Source organism: Muntiacus reevesi, chromosome 5, assembly GCF_963930625.1.
Source record: "Muntiacus reevesi chromosome 5, mMunRee1.1, whole genome shotgun sequence".
Lineage (NCBI taxonomy): Eukaryota > Metazoa > Chordata > Mammalia > Artiodactyla > Cervidae > Muntiacus > Muntiacus reevesi.
The window spans coordinates 116,486,340-116,503,906 of NC_089253.1; the positions used below are offsets into that span (position 1 = coordinate 116,486,340).

The window sequence follows — 17,567 nt, forward strand, 5'->3', positions numbered from 1 at the left end:
CTTCCCTTCTCCAGGGGATCTTCCCGACCCAGGGATTGAACCCAGGTCTCCCGCATTGCAGGCGGACTCTTTACTAGTTGAACCACCAGGGAAGCCCACAAATTTACTGTAAGTAATGTTTTTTTTTTTTAAATCCAGTATGAGCAGTATAATTATACTTTTCTTTTTCAACCAAGCTTTTTAAAAGGTGGTGACTCAATGGTGGGTGGTCTTTCTCCCTCTTGAGAAAAGCACCCAAAACCAAGGTCTGATCAGTGTTGAGGTCTTTGTGCTCACTTGAGTTACAAAACATTTTTCCACCAGAAAGCCATTTTCACTCTTGCCTCACCTTCTTTTCTTCACAGCTAACAACCCTAGATTCCATCACCTTACGATATATTCAGTTGTTTCAGTCATCACTTTTGTTCCCTAAGCCATCTTTAGTTCTCCATATTTTTTTATTAGTAGCCTCAGATCCTTTTTGAAAAGAGGAAAGAGATAAATTGCTTTTTAGTTATAGGACCTAGAAATCAATAATTTCTGGTAATTTGGCTTACCTGATGGAAAACCTAATGAATGCTATGGACTCTCTCCCCTAAAAAATGCATATATGCACAAACCCCCCCAAAGTTTGCATACCATTTCAGGAGGGTTAACAGATCCCTTGAGTCCCAGTCTAGGAATCTCCAGGGTAACCACTCTGCAGACCCTTATTGTGGTGGTGGTTTTTAACTTTTATCAGTGAAACACCTATATCTAAGATAAAGCTTTTGTGAGTGAATCACAGAGCCTGTTGCTTGGGTTCCTCTTTGCAACATGAACCTCTGAAGCATCCTTCCTGGGACTATTACAGACAACATATATCTCTTAAAAGGAAAAAATCAAAACTGCCACAGACTATTTGAATTGGTAACATAGTTACCTTCACCAAGACTATGGTGATTTTCATCTTGCCTTGTTTAATACTGAAATGTAAATTCTGTAGTACATTTCTCTATTATGTACAACATATAACCTTAACATAATTCAGACAGCAGCAGAGCTGTTTACTGATATCTCATGCAATTGAAGCCCTCATTTTGGACCCAGAATCAGCAAGGTATTGTTTTTTTTTTTCAGGCTTTCATTATTTAAAAAATGTTTACAATTTATTTGGCCTTCGGTCCTTCATTGTAGCATGCAGTATCTTTGTTGCATCCTCTGGGATCTTTTGTTGTGGTGCCAGGACTCTGGTTGTGGCATGTAGTTATGGTTAGTAGTTATGGCCCTTGGGCGTCTCTTGTTGTGGCACACGGACTCTGGAGCTTGCAGGCTCAGTGGTTGTGACGTGCAGGCTGAGTTTCTCTGTGGCATGTGGGCTCTTAGTTCCCCAAGCAGGGCTCGAACCCATGTCCCCTGCTTCTCAGAATATTATCAGCAAAGCATTCTATTTTTTTAATTATTATTTTTTTATGAAAGGATGTCTATTATAATATTTATTTATTTTTCAAACTTGACCTTTTTATTTTGTATTGGGGTATAGCCAGTGAACAATGTGGTAGCTTCAGGTGAACAGCGAAGGGACTCAGCTATACATGTATCCATCCTCCCCCAAACCCCACTTCCATTCAGGCTGGCACATAACATTGAGTGGAATTCCATGTGCTATGCAATAGGTCTTTGTTGGTTATCCGTTTTGAAGACAGCAGTGTGTACATGACCTTCCCAAGCTCCCTAACTATGCCTTCCCAGCCCTGCCCCCGGCAGCCATAAGTTTGTTTTCTAAGTCTGTCAGTCTCTTTCTGTTTTGTAAGTTCATTTGTATCATTTCTTTTTAGATTCCACATATAAGGGATGTCATACGATAATTCTCCTCTGCCTGACTCATTTCACTCCGTGTGACACTCTTCAGGTCCACCATGTTGCTCCACATGGCATGATTTCATTCTGTTTAATGGCTGACTAGTATTCCATTGTATACACGTACCACATCTTTATCCAGTCCTCTGTCCATAGACATTTAGATTGTTTCCATGTCTTGGCTATTTAAACAAAGCATTTTAAATTTCTCTATCCTAAAGCACTGACTTAACCATTTTTTTTTCCTAGGCAGCATCAGAATCCTGGCCTTCTGTTTTGAAGTCCGTCTACTCTCAGACTAAGCCACTTGTCTGTTTTTTTCCCACTTATCTGATTTATTCCAAACTTTTTAGAATACCGCGTGAGAGAAAATCTCCATGACCTTGAGGTCAGCAAGGGCACAAACAGCAGTTACCATCGAGAAGAATTTCTTTAATTGGATTTAAAAATGTAAACTTCTGCTCTTTGAAAGATGCCGTTAAGAGAATGAAAAGATAGGTTGCAGGGTGAAAATACTCTCAAACATACTCTGTCAAAGTTCTTGTGTTCAGAATATTAAGGAAACCACACAACTCAAGATAACCCAATTTTTAAGAATTGACAAGCTACTATTTTTTAGATTTTATTTATTTATTTACCCGTGTTGGGTTCTCGTTGCTGGTCAGGCTTTTCTCCAGGTGGGCCAAGCAGGGCTCCTCGCTGGTTGTGGGGTGTGGGCTCTCACTGAGGAGGCTTATCTTGTTGCAGAGCACAGGCTCGGGGCGCTCGGGCTTCAGTAGTTGCAGCTCCTGGGCTCTAGAGCACAGGCTCAGTAACTGTGGGGCGTGGGCTTAGTTGCTCCACGGCCTCTGGAATCTTCCTGGATCAGGGATCAAAGCGGTATCTCCTGCATTGGCAGGTGGGTACTTTACCCCTGGGCCACCAGAGGAGCCCTTGACAAGAGATTTGAAGAGACACTTCAAAACAGAAGACATATTAATGTCCAGTCAGCGCATGAAAAGATGCTTAGTATCATTAAATATCAGGAAAATGCAAATTAAAATCGCAGCGAGGTAAACCAGCACCCACTGGAAAGAATAGCTAAAGTTAAAAAGCCCTACAATGCCAAGTATTAATTACTTGTGGAAGAGCTTGAATTCATGTAGTTGGGACTACAAAATGATTCAGCCTCTTTGAAAATTGTTTGGCAGTTACCATATGACCACCAGTTTCATGCCTGCTTACTTACTCAGGAGGAATAAGAACATATTTTTACAGAGACCTATACACAAATTTTCTTATCAGCTTTATTTATAACAACAAAAATTGGAAGGAGCCAAATATGTCAACAGACGAGTGAGCAAATAAATTGTAGTATATCCATACAGTGGAATATTCAGTCAGTTCAGTCGCTCAGTCGTGTCCGACTCTTTGCAGCCCCAAGGACTGCAGCACACCAGGCCTCCCTGTCCATCACCAACTCCCAGAGCTTGCTCAGACTCATGTCCATTGAGTTAGTGATGCCTTCCAATCATCTCATCCTCTGTCATCCCTTTCTCCTCCTGCCTTCAATCTTTCCCAGCATCAGGGTGTTTTCCAATGAGTTAGTTCTTCACTTCAGGTAGCCAGAGTATTGGAGCTTCAGCTCCAGCATCAGTCCTTCCAATGAACTTTCAGGACTGATTTCCTTAAGGATTGACTGATTTGATCTCCTTGCAGTCCAAGGGACTCTCAAGAGTCTTTTCCAACACCACAGTTCAAAAGCATCAATTCTTTGGCATGCAGTTTCTTTATGGCCCAACTCTCACATCCATACATGACCACTGGAAAAACCATAGCTTTGACTAGACGGACCTTTGTCAGCAAAGTAACGTCTCTAATTTTTAATATGCTGTCTAGGTTGGTCATAACTTTCCTTCCAAGGAGCAAGCGTCTTTTAATTTCATGGCTGCAGTCACCATCTGCAGTGGTTGCTGGGGGCCAAAAGTAGGGATTTGACTAGGAAGGGTGCGTTTTTGTGATTTTGTAACATATCTCAGTAAAATTTACTTTTAAGTAAAGGAATACTCCTTTTGTAGAAGATGGAAAAATGTATTCTGGTTGTATACCCTTTTATTAGGTCACTTTGTCAAAGACTTTAAAATCTTCATGCTTTATTGTGTGGTGTAGTTTTCCGTAAAGTCCATCATATAAATGAGGTTTGGTTCTTGTCTTAATGCAACTTAAGATGTAGTACAGAGTAGGGAACAAAGCTTAGGAGCCAGCCAGATGCTCATGCGCTTACAGCTAGGAGTGAGTAAATCCCTTATCACTCACTCCTAGCTGTATGAATATAGACATGTAATTTCATCTCCCTGAGCCTCTTATGCATAAACTATAGGTAAGTAATGATACCTGTCTCTTAAGAGTAGTTATGTTGGTTAAATGAAAACCTCTATAAAAGTACCTAGCTGAAGTACCTTGTGCATAGTAGGCATTAAAAGGATAATAAGGGAGTGATAAGAATAGTATTAACTCAACATAGTTATCTGTATTGCATTTTCCAATGGCCCTGTTGAAGTTTAGATAGAATGCAGTTTTGCCACCTCTTTGCATTTAGAAATACTTCCAAAAATATCTTTGGATTAGAGGCAGTAGTGGGAAAATTGAAGAAATCTGAGTAAAACGTTTTCCAGCATGTTCCATCTGGTAGCTCTCTGCTGACCATTGTGCATTTCACCTGCTTGCTTTGGATTCATGCCATTTTCCCAGCTGTGAATGCCCTCCATACTTTTCATCTCTTCACATTTTATCCTTGCTACTTGTGTAGTGATTTGTCCAGGACTGATATCTTCTATGACATTCCTCAACTCCTTCCATAACCTGATGACTTGCTTATCTTTATTGGTTATTTGGCCCTTGTCTGCTTGCTTTATTGATAGTTACCTTTTCGGGTGTTTTATGTCTCTTTCACCTCATGGCAGGAACAATTTTTAACTAAACATTTTTCATCTAGCTAACAACCAAAGTGATTAAGACTTGTGTAATTTGAAATCAGGTCTGGATTTGCATTCCAGCTTGTCACTTAATGTGACTAAAGGCAAATTACTTAATGTCTCCAAGCCTCAGTTTTCTCATCTGTGAAATGGAAGTAACAGTGTCTACTTCGTTATTTTAAAGATTAAATGAGAGTGTGTAGAAAGTACCTGACACATTTTGACATTAAGTTACTGTTTTGGTTGATGAGTCGATCCTAATTTTTGACTTCAGTTTCCAGGAATACGGGTCGACAGGAGCAGCCCATGCTGACAGTGAATATGAGAGGAGAATGATGTCTGTGTATAATCGCGTCTTGGAGGAGGTGGAATCACTCAATCGGAAATATACCCCTGTTTCTTACATGGCAAGTTGCGTTTGTTTTATTGAGGTTTCATTGTGTGGAAGTGAGTTTTTGTCTGTCTCTGGCACTCACTGTGTTGTGACTTCAGCATGTTAGCCTCCCTGTGCCTGTTCTGTAACAGGGTTAGTACAGCTCTTGGGTCATGGTGGTTGTGAAGATGAAATGGTAGCCCGTGAAAGCCACTGCTTAACACAGCTGTAGTGGCTACGTAGTCACACCAGCGTGTCAAATCTGCTCTGCCAGAATGCTGATAAAACTATTTTTCCCCTTTTTTAAACTGTTCAACTGAAATTTCAATTGTTCTCAATCTTGGACACACTCCAGAATCACTTTGGAAGCTTTTTTAAAAATACATCAATATCCAGGCCGCACCACAAACCAGTTATCTTTGAATCTCTGCGAGGCCCAGACATTAGTATTTTTAAAAGCTCCCAGGTGATTCTGTCACTACACGAGGGTTAAAAACCACTGGCCAGTTCAAACAGAAAGAACTGGCTTATTGTCTGACTGTCAGTAAGTCAGTTCCTGCCAGGCAGCGCCAGTGCTGTCCTTTATTTTACCTGCCATCTTAGTATACCTGTCCACTTAGCCTGCTGAGTCTCTGGTGCCGTTGGTTCTGTTGAGCACCTGCTCTTTATCATAAACCCTGACTTTCCAGCCACAGAAGACACTCGACACTCCCACCCAGATTTCCTCCTCCCTGTCTGACCATTTCTCCAGTGTCATATTCAACTCAGGTTCCTATAAAAAAAAAAAAAATAGACATAGTAACTTAAGCAACAGCCATTCTCTCACAGTTCTGGAGGCTGAGAAGTCCAGAATCAGGGTGCCAACCGGCTTGTTTTGTGGTAGGGCTCTTGCTAGCCTCCCAGCTGCTTTCTCACTGTGTCCTCAGGAATTGGAGGGGGAGGAAGCTCTGATCTCTCTCTCTTCTCCCATCACAGGGCCCCACCCTCATGTCCTCATCGAAACTTAATGACCTCCCAAAGGCCCACCTCCAAATATCAACGCATGTGGGTCTGGACACAACAGCACACTCAGTCGGTCGCACCGTCTTTGAACTTTACACCCTGAAGGGTGTCCCCGGCCCTGCCCACTCACTGGATGCTGATATTCCCTGTAGCTCTCTTGTGTCTCCTGCTGTCCTCATTCTGAACTCATCATTTATCAAGTGTTTTAGATGAAATTATAGGATGTGTCATTGAAGAGTCAGATTAAATATCAAGGTTAGACACTTTCCTTTACACACTGCTTTCCACATTAGATTGTCAATACGTACTTGCTGAATTGAAATGACATAGTTAGCTGTTTGATACTGAAATTGGTTGCTAAGGAAGGTTGTAAAGATTATCTTTAGGAAATAGACATATTTGTGTGAGATATTGGTTAAAATATTTTCGTATTTCCTCTAAGCTCCACCGTAAGCAGTTAAATAAATGCCAAACAGTAATTTGAGTTTGATACATTTGAATCCACTGAATATAATGGAAGAAATGGGAATTTTCTGCTCAGTAGGTATGCAATATAAGAGAAGACCCCTCAGGTCAAGTTCTACCACTGCCAGTCATCAGGTCATTATTTGGGGCAGATTTCTAATATCCTTTTCTATGATGTGGAAAAATATCTACCTCATAGAGTTTTTGTGAAGTTTAAGTGAGATCATGCCTAATGCCTAGCACATTGTCTGGCCCGGCATAAAAGGAGTGGTTACTAAATCTTGATTCCCTTTCCAAATAGTGTTTTATAGATTTGGTACTTTCTGAACCCAAAATTCAATTCAACGAGTGTTTATTGAATCCTAGGAATAGAAAAATGACAAAGAGGATCGTCCCTCAAGTTGTCCATAGTCTGATAAGAAAGAAAGATTCTGTAAGCAAATGCAGTTCATGTGCAGTGATAGAGCTCTGTGCAAAGCAGAGTTGTAGCACAAAAAAGAAAGTAATTCACGTTGAAGGGTGGGGGAAACAGGTGAGGGTGCCAGTCAGAGAGAAGATGTACTTGCATGAAGGTTTTCCAGACAGACAAGGAAATGTAGAGAATTCGAGGCAGAAAACAATATGTTCTAAAGCAGAGGCAGAAAATAGCATGATGTCTCCTGGGGACAGAGTGTTACTGCTGCAGTATAATGTCCAGACTTGGGGCTAGAGAGGCGGCCAGAGACCAGATGACAAAAGGCTTTGAACACAGTCTTAAGGAGTTTGGACCTTATCCCATAGGCAGTGGGGGCTCTCTTTAGGAATTTTAAATGGGGGTGGAAGAGAAGTGGTTAAGCTAAGATTGTACATTATGGCTCTATAGAAACAGAACAGGTCATGGCCTGGAGGGCATGAAATTAGAAGAGTGGCTACAAGACTTTTGCAGTAACCAAGGTAAGGGCCAAATTGATAAAATGGGAGTAAGAATAAGAAGAACAGCTACATAAAGATTATTTAGGTGTAATATTTTCAAGGCTTGGTTTTGTTTTTGTGTTTACTTTAAATCAGATGTGAGAGGATGCAGACACGACCTCTGGGTTTCCAGCTTAGGTGACCAGGTGCAGGAGTGGCCGATACTTTACTGAGACAGAATACAGAGGGACGGTGGGAGAGGCGAAGGTCTTGCTTTTGAGCCTGTCAGACCTTGACGGGTGGATGATAGGTCTGGTGTCAGAAGGAGGTAGGCTGTGATGCATGGGGGTTGTCGTGACGTAGAGATTCTTCATGTCCTGGGAGTGAAGAAAATTGCCTGTGAAGAACAAGTGGACCGAGGAGACAAAAGGACCGAAGTGTCAACGCTGAAGGAACAAGCAAAGGGAGAGAGTCTTAGGAAAGAAGATGGGAGAAGGGAGCGGGCAGAAAAAGCGAGGGCAGGGGCCATGAAGGGGCATTTCACGGAAGAGGACCGTTGTCAGGTGCCACAGAAATGTCAGAAAAATCCAAAGGCTAAAAAAGTATTGGGTTTGCATTGAAGAGAGTATTGGTGGTGGACTAGTCCTCCTACCAGTTTACTAACCGTGATATGAGGTTATCATATCATGTGACATGAGGTGTGATTTCACATCTCCAGACTGGCACGTTGATAGTTACCTGCAACTAACATACCTATGGAGGTGGGCCCAAGGGCTATAAATCTCTGACCTCGGCAAGAGTGATTTGACAGGTGTATGAGTTTCTAGCTGTTATGTCTGTTAACATGGCTGGTGTGTACTTTTGTCATAATCTTATGAACATTTGAAGTTTTTAAACTTCTTCCTGAAAGTAACTATTTGTTGATGAAATTTGGAAATTTATTTTTGCTTCATTTTTCTTTTTTTTTCCCCCAGCATACAGCATGCCTCTGCAATGCCATCATTTCTTTGCTGAAAGTTCCTCTTTCATTTCAGAGATATTTTTTCCAGAAACTTCAGTCTACCAGCATCAAGGTAATATAGGAAGAACACTCAGGTTTAATGTAGTTTCATACCTTCTTCTGAAGATTACAGGGGGCAGAGCTCTGTTTTAGGATCTTACCTTTGGTTTAGATGAAACTTACACTCTTCAGTTGTAAGCCTTTCCTTCATCGACTGATTTAGGAGTTAAACCTCTTCTCCTTTCTTACCTGACAGCACCCAATGCAGTGTGACAGGCATTTGGGTACCCGGAGTTCTAACCTGGCTTCAAGAATGATTTGAGTGGTATTCATCATAGTAGCGCACAAGGATCTTGAGCTGAATCCATGTCTAATCAGCCTGTTCAGACCCAACTTAGAATGAATCAGGTCCAGTGAAACATTACCAGCCCTACCTCCAGAGCACTTTTGTCTGTGAATAACAAGTTTTGAGGAGCTAGTCAGCGAGTAGAGTTAGTATTTTAAAGTATTTAAGCCACTCAACATTTAAAAGCTGTTTTGATTTAAAGGATGAAATTGTTGGGAAAGAGGGGAATTGTCGCTTCTAAGAGATTCCCTGGATTATCTGTATCAGTAAATGTCTTCAGTGCACTTCTGCATCCGTTTGAATGTTTTTGACTGCAGCTGATAGAGCATTCCATTTCAGAATGACATAAGGAATGAATAATAAGGAAATTTTGATTATCTAGATAAGAAGTCCTAAAGGCACCATGTCTCCAGGGTTAATTAGTTTAGTGGCTCAGCAACATTATCAAAAAGACCCAATTTCTTCCCTCAGTTTATTTAAGTAAAATTTGAGCTTTCTGTAATTAAAGTGTATTTAAAATTCTTAATATGTTTTTGAAAGAAAAACTTGGCTTAAAAATGTCTTTGGCTTAAAAAAAATTTCATTGGCTTTTTTTTATGGAAATTGACTTTTATGGCATGGTGACTTGGTGGTGATGTAATCCTAGAAATTTGGAGTCATCTGCATTTGAATTTAGTCTATTTAAAAGTACCTAAGGCCAAAGAGACAGCAGCTGGACATGAAAATTTCCATAGTGCATTTCCCTGCTGGAGTTGGTTCATTGTCAAAGAAGTGCCCCACCTCAAAAATTGGGAGAGAAGGGCCCTTACTGTTCTGTAATCCTCTGTTCCCCTCTGTTGGGGGTAAATTCAAGTAAACAAACAAAAATGGGTATTTTAAAAGAGGCTCTGGGGCGCTTTGGCTCCGTGCTCAGGGGTTAGGGCACTGGTCTTGTAAAAGAGGCACTGGGGATAAGGAGCTGTAGACTTTAAGGCACACGTGTCTGGTTGTCCCCGCACAGTCAGGCCATTAACGGGGGACGTGTGTCTCTGTGTGCACCTATCGTTTAATCTGTGATCAGCGAATAGCACAGGCGTGTTTGCTGGAAGGAAGCTTGCTTTCGGTTGTGAGCGTTCACTTTGGTGTTGGTTTTCCAGCTCGCCCTATCACCGTCCCCCCGGAACCCTGCAGAGCCCATCGCAGTCCAGAATAACCAGCAGCTGGCGCTGAAGGTGGAGGGGGTGGTCCAGCACGGGTCTAAACCGGGACTGTTCCGCAGAATTCAGTCCGTCTGTCTGAACGTGTCCTCCACGCTGCAAAGTAAATCTGGGCAGGACTACAAGGTAATGTAGAGAAGAGGCAGAGCTGTGATGCGGGTTTTGTCAGCTCACTGATGGATGTTTTCCAGGGCTAAGCAGACAGTACTTACACCTCGCAAAGGACACAGATGGACATAAGTTCAAAGCACGTATTGCGGTGTGAGGGGGCTGATCAGCAACACTTCTCTTTTCCCTGCCTGAACCAGTTGACAGACAAAGCATCCAGGCAGTGGAGTGTCACCCCTGTTAGAGCTAGGGGAACCTGACTCAGGTTCCTGGCAGCAAGGACTACCTAGCCTTGTAGCTCTGAGTTGAGTTTTCCCACCAGCCTCCACCAGTACACACAAGAGCCTGCCCCTGTCAGACTGGGAGGAGCAGTACCCTGAAGCCCAAAGGAGAAGGGAGGGAGAAGGTGCTTAGCACCCCAAATCCAACCCCACCCAACAACCTACCAATCAGTAGGATTCACCTTCTCCCCTAGAGACAGGTACTGTTCATCTAATGAAAGGTCCCTCCACATGGAGGGAAGCATCAGGAATGGGGAATAACTTCTCCCTAACCCTCTGACCCCAAAAGAATACATCTGTTTATTTTTCCTTTAAGTAAATTTTAGCATGTTCAAAAAAAAAAAATCTACTGTATTGATATGCAATGATCAGATGAAGTAAAACCTCTTGTTAAGGATTTAGACCTAGGAATGTGCTGCTTTGAGAAATCATGAGGTAGATTAGCCAAAATCATGCTTACTTTGTTAGTCAAAGCTAAGATTCTGAATCTGTGCCCATGAGACACCAACGTTCCAAATGTAAAATGTTCTGTCTTTATAGACATCTCTTTCCAGTTGCTTGGAGATTTATTCATCATAAATGGAACAAGGGAACAAGTGCACAGTTGTATGAACAGAGTTGTTTAAAGGCCCAAATTGGTGATGTCTAGGTTTATTTGCCGGCATCTGTGAATTGAGGTCCAGAGCAAGGAAAGTAGGGTATCAGTAAAGATATAAAATGAGAGCATTTTATTCCCTTTGGTGGTTTCAGGCTAAACAGCCAAGGGAAGGTCTGGTGTAAGCCATCACTACTTTCCTTACTTCAGTGACTCTCTCTTTCCGGGGGCTCTGTGCCCACCCTGAGAAGGCTCCGTCTTCATTCCCTCCCTCTGTTTTGACTTCCATGGTGTAAAGCATGGCACCTTATGTGGCCACTCAGTAGATAAGTGGTGAGTAAGGAAAAAATCATTTATTGTGTTTTTAGTACAATTTTCTTATGTTGCAGTGATCACTGTTGTCACTCACAGAAGATCATAGCGAGAATTTACATAGTTATCTTATCCCTGCCTGCAGCTCTCTGCTCATTTTGAGTTTGAAAGAACAGTGGTGATTTCTGTTTTTAGAAAAACATACATTTAAATTGAGGTGTCTTTTCATTGTTGGCTTTCCTCTCAAGAGACATTGCTGAAAGTCAAGAAGCTGATATTAACAAGCCAGGTGGTACATGACTGCTTTGTAATGTTACTTGTAGTGAGTTTGCAGCTTAAAATGCATTGTCCATTTAGAGGGATCAGGTTGCCTCCTAGGCCTATTTCTGGTCCTTTTAAGGAAGTTCTTGTTTGGTGGGCATGTTCTTTAGGGAAATAAACATCTTACAGCATTTGAATGTGCAAATAAAAAACAAAAAAGGACTTACAGATAACTCTAAGATCTTGAATTGGTTGGCAACTTCATTTCATTAATGTAACATCAGTGTCTTTGGAAAACTGATCTCATAATAACTGCCTACAGAGACCCAAAGCTTCAGGGCACATTTATATAATTAATCTTACAAGAGAAACACACAGAAACATAGAGCAATCAGGTCAGATATTCATTCTGATTACCTCCATATGCATTCTTAGATTTAGTGTCCCTCTTGACATACTTCATCTTGGGTACATATAAGGATACATCCACAGTTGGTGTTCTGTTCTCTGAGGGACAGAGATTTGAATATCTAACTAAATAAGTGGACCAGTGTGTTCATAATATAATAATCAGTGTGTTTCATGATATATCATACTGACAGTCTGAACAAGACACTGATTTGTTGGGACTTCCCTGGGAGTCCAGTGGTTAAGACTTCACCTTCTGAAGCAGGGGGTGCAGGTTCGATCCCTAGTCAGGGAGCTAAGATCTCATATATCTTAGGGCCAAAAAACCAAAACATAAAACAGAAGCAATATTGTAAAGAATTAAAGACTTTAAAAATGGTCCACACCCAAAAAAAAAAAAAAGAAAATCTTGAAAAAAGAAGTCAATTTGTTGAAGGAGGAAAGAATCACTTCCAGCTAGGATTCGGGGGGAAACTATATATTTACTCAGCATTATGTTGTTCTCCTGTCTTCTAGATTTTAAACTCCCTGAAACAGATGGCTGCATCCTCTTTCTTTAGACTATCTCTTCACAGGGTAAAGAAAGATGGAAATTGGATTGGGGTTAATCTAGCACATGTATGGGGAAGAGAACTTTCTCTTTTACCTTCAGGGTCTCCAGCTGGGCCTAAGATTGAACTGACATGAAGGCAGACTAACAGGAGAAAAGCATGCCAGTTTTATTAGCATTTTACACATATATGTGAGTCTTCACAGAAGAATAAAGACCCAAAGAAGTGACCAGGACAGAAAACTTAAATGCCTTTTGTTAGACACAGAAACAGTATATTTTTGACAAAATGACAAGACAGAGGGGTTTGGGGCTAGAGACAGTAAGTTAAGGAGACTGTAAGGCTCGGAGATTTCTTGGGACGGTACAGGGAGGCCAGTGGAAGGTGAGGGTTCTCTTCAGAGGTTGATTTGCACAGCTCCGCTTCAGTGTCGATTCCCAGGCTCTGGTGCTAAGGATCATCTTCTGTTCCTCGTGCAGGGAGGTTACCTTTCTCGTGGAGAATTTGATATGTGTTTTAGGTTAAAAAAAGAAGTGTGTGGGGCAGGTCAGAAAGCCCTTTCTGTATCTGTTGTTTTTCAAGTGCCCTTAACTCTGCCTCAGCAACCTACTTGGGGTGGCATGTTCTGAACTCCTTCACAAAACAGACAGGCCAGCATGAGAAGGTAGGTAGAGGCAGCTCCTCCTACTCAAGGACAGTGAGGAGGCCCCAGAGTCACCCTGCTTGGGTTCAGATGCCAGCTGCCCCACTCATTAGCTGTGTGACCTTGGAGAAGTTACTCAACCTCCCTGCCTCAGTTTCCTCGTTCAGGAAGCAAGGATAGTTTTAGTACCTGCCTCTTGGTTGTTTGCAAGGACTAAACAGTACTCTCTTATCACAAGGCTGGCTCACAGCATGCCGCTCTGTAATGTCAGCTCTCGCTGTCATTTAACGGTTCTGTCATTCCAGATCCCCATTGACAATATGACCAATGAGATGGAGCAGAGAGTTGAGCCACACAACGATTACTTCAGTACTCAATTTCTGTTGAACTTCGCCATCCTTGGTACGCACAACATTACGGTGGAGTCTTCGGTGAGAGATGCCAACGGTATCGTGTGGAAGACTGGTCCCCGAACTACCATATTCGTGAAATCCCTGGAGGACCCTTACTCCCAGCAGATCCGCCTGCAGCAGCAGCAGGCCCAGCAGCCGCTGCAGCAGCAACAGCAACGAAATGCCTACACGCGGTTTTAGCTGCGCCGCCAGCGCACTGCGGGCTTCCCAGGGACGGATCCGTTGGGCGAAGATAGTTTGCTTTTTCTTATGGATTAAGATACAAACGTTAGAATGCGGAATCCATTTAGTCATCGGTTTCTGCAATGTGACATTCTGGGGAAAAAAAACTTTTTTTTTTCCTTAAAAATTTAGTATGAGAAATAATTGGGGTCCTAACCAGAAAGATTTTTATTTTTTCCTGACTTCTTCTCCCACTAAGCCCTTCATTTCATCTTTAACACTTTTGTTGTTTTGCTATTGTTGCTTTTATTGTGGCTGAGCCTTTTCTTTTTCTTTCAGAAAAAGTTACATATTGGGATCATTGAATTAGTAAATTTGATTGCTTTTCTACCAAAATACATCACTTGCTGCCTGACATAGACCTCTAATTCTGAGCTGGGCCTTGGGAAATCCTAGTTCTGATCAGTAGGTGCTGGGTTTACCCAGGGTATAGAAACAGAGTCCTCTTATATTTGGTTGGAGTTGAAAGTGTCCCCTGAAACATCTGATCTTGTGAGTTCTGAGAGTGACTGGTCTGGCAGAATTGAAACATCCTGCCATATTATTTCTACTATTTACCTTTCTTTTCCCTGCTAAAGCAATCATTTATTGTTTTAGTATTTAATTGACCCAAACAACAGCTAACAATTACATAGAAAGATTGGAAATTAATAATGTTTTTTTCCAATATGTGTGTGATTATATATAATACAGACTTATTGTTTGTTTCTTAGAGTGAAAAAATCACCCACATTTAGTATCTTAATATTTTAAGTTAGGAGGGCAGATCCTTTCCTTTGATTGGTTTAAGTTCTTCTTGGCAAGTTAGGTAATGCTAGACTTGATCGTCTAGAAACAGCAGTCTCTTTATAATACAACCTCAATGACTTGGAATGCTCAGGGAATAGATGTTTTCTGGTTAGGCCAGAAAACCCCTTTTTTTCTGTTTCAATACTGGTTGAAAACCATTATAAAAGTAATAATAATAGACTTTCTTATGTGAGCACAGTGTCCTAGATGTCATTTAACTGTTCCTTCCTGACTTGGGATCATCCAGTGCTTTGGGATGATGATTTCTAGACATCGGGGATCGCAAGACTGCAGACACCGCTGATATGGGCACTTGGGCCGGAAGCTGCTCCCCAGATGAAGTGCAGGGCACATTCCTGGAAGTTCTCTTTTAAAATAAATCTCTCAATTTCTTTGCTCGTTTTGCCTTTTTCTCTTTAAAGTTGACGTTTGCTTAAAGGAGGGGTAGAGTTTACAGGGAAAAATGAATTTACGGGATGTGTGTATATGTGTAATGTGTGTGGGGGGGCAGTGTGTGGAGCTGGTGAAACTGATTGGCAGGTAACTCGGGTCCCTCTAAGATCTCTTGGCTTCATGAGCCGTTGTCCCAGCACAGCACTTCTGCCAGTGGCCTGGGCGTTGTCATAAAATGTGTGTAAATCCACCGTGTCCAATGTGCGTGATGTGCTTTAGATGCAGCCCAGATGTACGCAGTGACAGGTGTGACAGCGTCTCGAACGCACGCCTGGGAGGCTTGCCGGAACAGAGTGGGGGTTGGGGGAAGGACCGCTCTGCCAGGTGTGGTAGAGCCTGGGTTCCCCTGTGAGCTGTTAGTCAGCCCAGTGACCTGGGCAAGTCATGTCATTTCTCTATAATTTCCATTTCCTTGTCTGTAAAATGACTGGATTAGATGGGACCTCTTGACTCCAGTCTAGAGTGTTATCTAAAAGACTAAAGACCAAGAAAACGTTCCTTAAATTGGGGAAAATCTTTTTTTTTTTTTTTTTAGTGGCTTTCTTCAGAATGAAACTTTACAGTATTAATTTCAGGTTTCTGACACTGTTTTGAGGCAGAATTGTCCAGAAAAGAAGCAAATTTTGTAAACCCCAGTTTGCCCAATTCCTGTATTTTATGTTCTTGAAAGATAGGTTTTTGATAGCTGTAGTTATAAACGCATTGATTTGGTGTACTCTAGTGTTGCTGGCACAATTGGAAAGGAATTACTAAAATAAAAACAAATCTAAGTAGTTTGAAGTGAAAAGTAACTCTGTGAAGCAAAAAAAGAGGCTATTTTATGTCTGTTAGATACAGATTTGGGACACTTCGATTTTATGTTTGGTATAATATCTACTGCATTTTTGGCATCAACTGTTAAACATTTATTTGAGGTGAAAGGAAACTGTTTATAATTTCAACACTACACTAATAAATAAAAAGAATACTCAAGGAAAGATGCAGAAAATTCTGGAAAGGTAAACATGCTGGTTACAAAGTGAACATGTTCCCTGATAAGAGTAACATAGGGCACTGGCCAGCTGATCTCGGAAGGCAGGACTGATTTTTCTCAGTGTTTAGTGACTTTGCAATGTAACCTGGTGGCTAAGAGCCTAGCCTCTAAAGCCAAGCCGTCTAGTTGCAAGTTCTAACTCTTATCTAAATTGGTGGACTCAGACAAGCTACTCAACCTCTCAATTTCTCATCTCGGTTTCCTTATTCCCCAAATTGGGTAGCATAATAATGCTTTACGGGTTAGGTGTGAAGAGTAAGTTAGTTAATACAGAATTAGGGGGTTACCTGGTGGTCTAGTGTTAGGATTAAATTAAGTGCTTTTACTGCGGAGATCTGGGTTCCAATACCTGGTCAGGGAACCATGCCACATGCTACACGTACCACATGGCCAAAGTACAAAAAAATATATTTTTTAAAAATACAAAATTAACATATGTAAAGCGCTTAGTACGTGCTTCACACATAGTAAGCAGGGATACTGTTCTTCAGTTGCTCAGTCGTGTCCCACACTGCGACCCCATGGCCTGCAGCACGCCAGGCCTCCCTGTTTTTCACTATCTCCCAGAGCTTGCTCAAACTCATGTCCATCGACTTGGTGATGCCATCCAACCATCTTGTCCTCTGTCGTCCTCTTCTCTTGCCTTCAGTGTTTCTTCAGCATCAGAGTCTTTTCCAATTAATCAGTTCTCCATATCAGGTAGCCAAAATATTGGAGCTTCAGCTTCAGCATCAGTCCTTCCAATGAATATTCAGAATTGATTTCCTTTAGGATGGACTGGTTTGATCTTGCAGTCCAAGGGACTCTCAGGAGTCTTCTCCAACACCACCCTTCAAAAGCATCAATTCTTCAGTGCTCAGCCTTCTTTCTGGTCCAGTTCTCACATCCATACATGATTACTGGAAAAACCATAGCTTTGACTATACAGACCTTTGTTGGCAAAGTAATGTCTCTGCTTTTTATTACGCTGTCTAGGTTTGTCATAGCTTTTCTTTAGCATTTTATTTATTCCAAGTTAAAGTTACAATTCCTCTGCTAGTAAACACGTTTTAAGCTATCTTCCCTCATGTTCAATCCGGGTACATTGATTAAGGAAAAAATAATGTTGGCCTAAACAAGATGAAATTTCTATTTACTTGTTCAGTCGCTGGGTTGCGTCTGACTCTGCGACCCCATGGACCGCAGCATGCCAGGCTTCCCTGTCCTTCACTCTCGGAGTTTGCTCAAACTCAAGTTCATTGAGTTGATGATGCTATTCAACTATCTCATCCTCTCCTGCCCACTTCTTTTGCCTTCAGTCTTTGCCAGCACCAGTGTCTTTTCCAGTGAGTCAGCTCCTCAAATTTGGCAGCCAAAGTATTGGAGCTTTAGCTTCAGCATCCACCCTTTCAGTGAATAGTTAGGGTTGATTTCCTATAGGATTGACTGGTTTGATCTCCTTGCAGTCCAAGGG

The 17,567-nt window shown here is 41.7% G+C and overlaps 1 protein-coding gene across 1 annotated transcript in view; it reads left to right on the plus strand.

The window, feature by feature from the left end:
• Positions 1–16,500, plus strand: part of INTS7 (integrator complex subunit 7) — an 81,616-nt gene extending 65,116 nt beyond the window's left edge. Inside the window, exons 16-20 of the mRNA XM_065936253.1 lie at positions 1,010–1,078; positions 5,047–5,179; positions 8,478–8,576; positions 9,986–10,171; positions 13,510–16,500. Of these exons, the coding sequence (XP_065792325.1) occupies positions 1,010–1,078; positions 5,047–5,179; positions 8,478–8,576; positions 9,986–10,171; positions 13,510–13,797 (775 nt within the window). The 3' untranslated portion in view covers positions 13,798–16,500. The remainder of the gene's footprint in view (positions 1–1,009; positions 1,079–5,046; positions 5,180–8,477; positions 8,577–9,985; positions 10,172–13,509) is intronic.
• Positions 16,501–17,567: the final 1,067 nt, after the last annotated feature.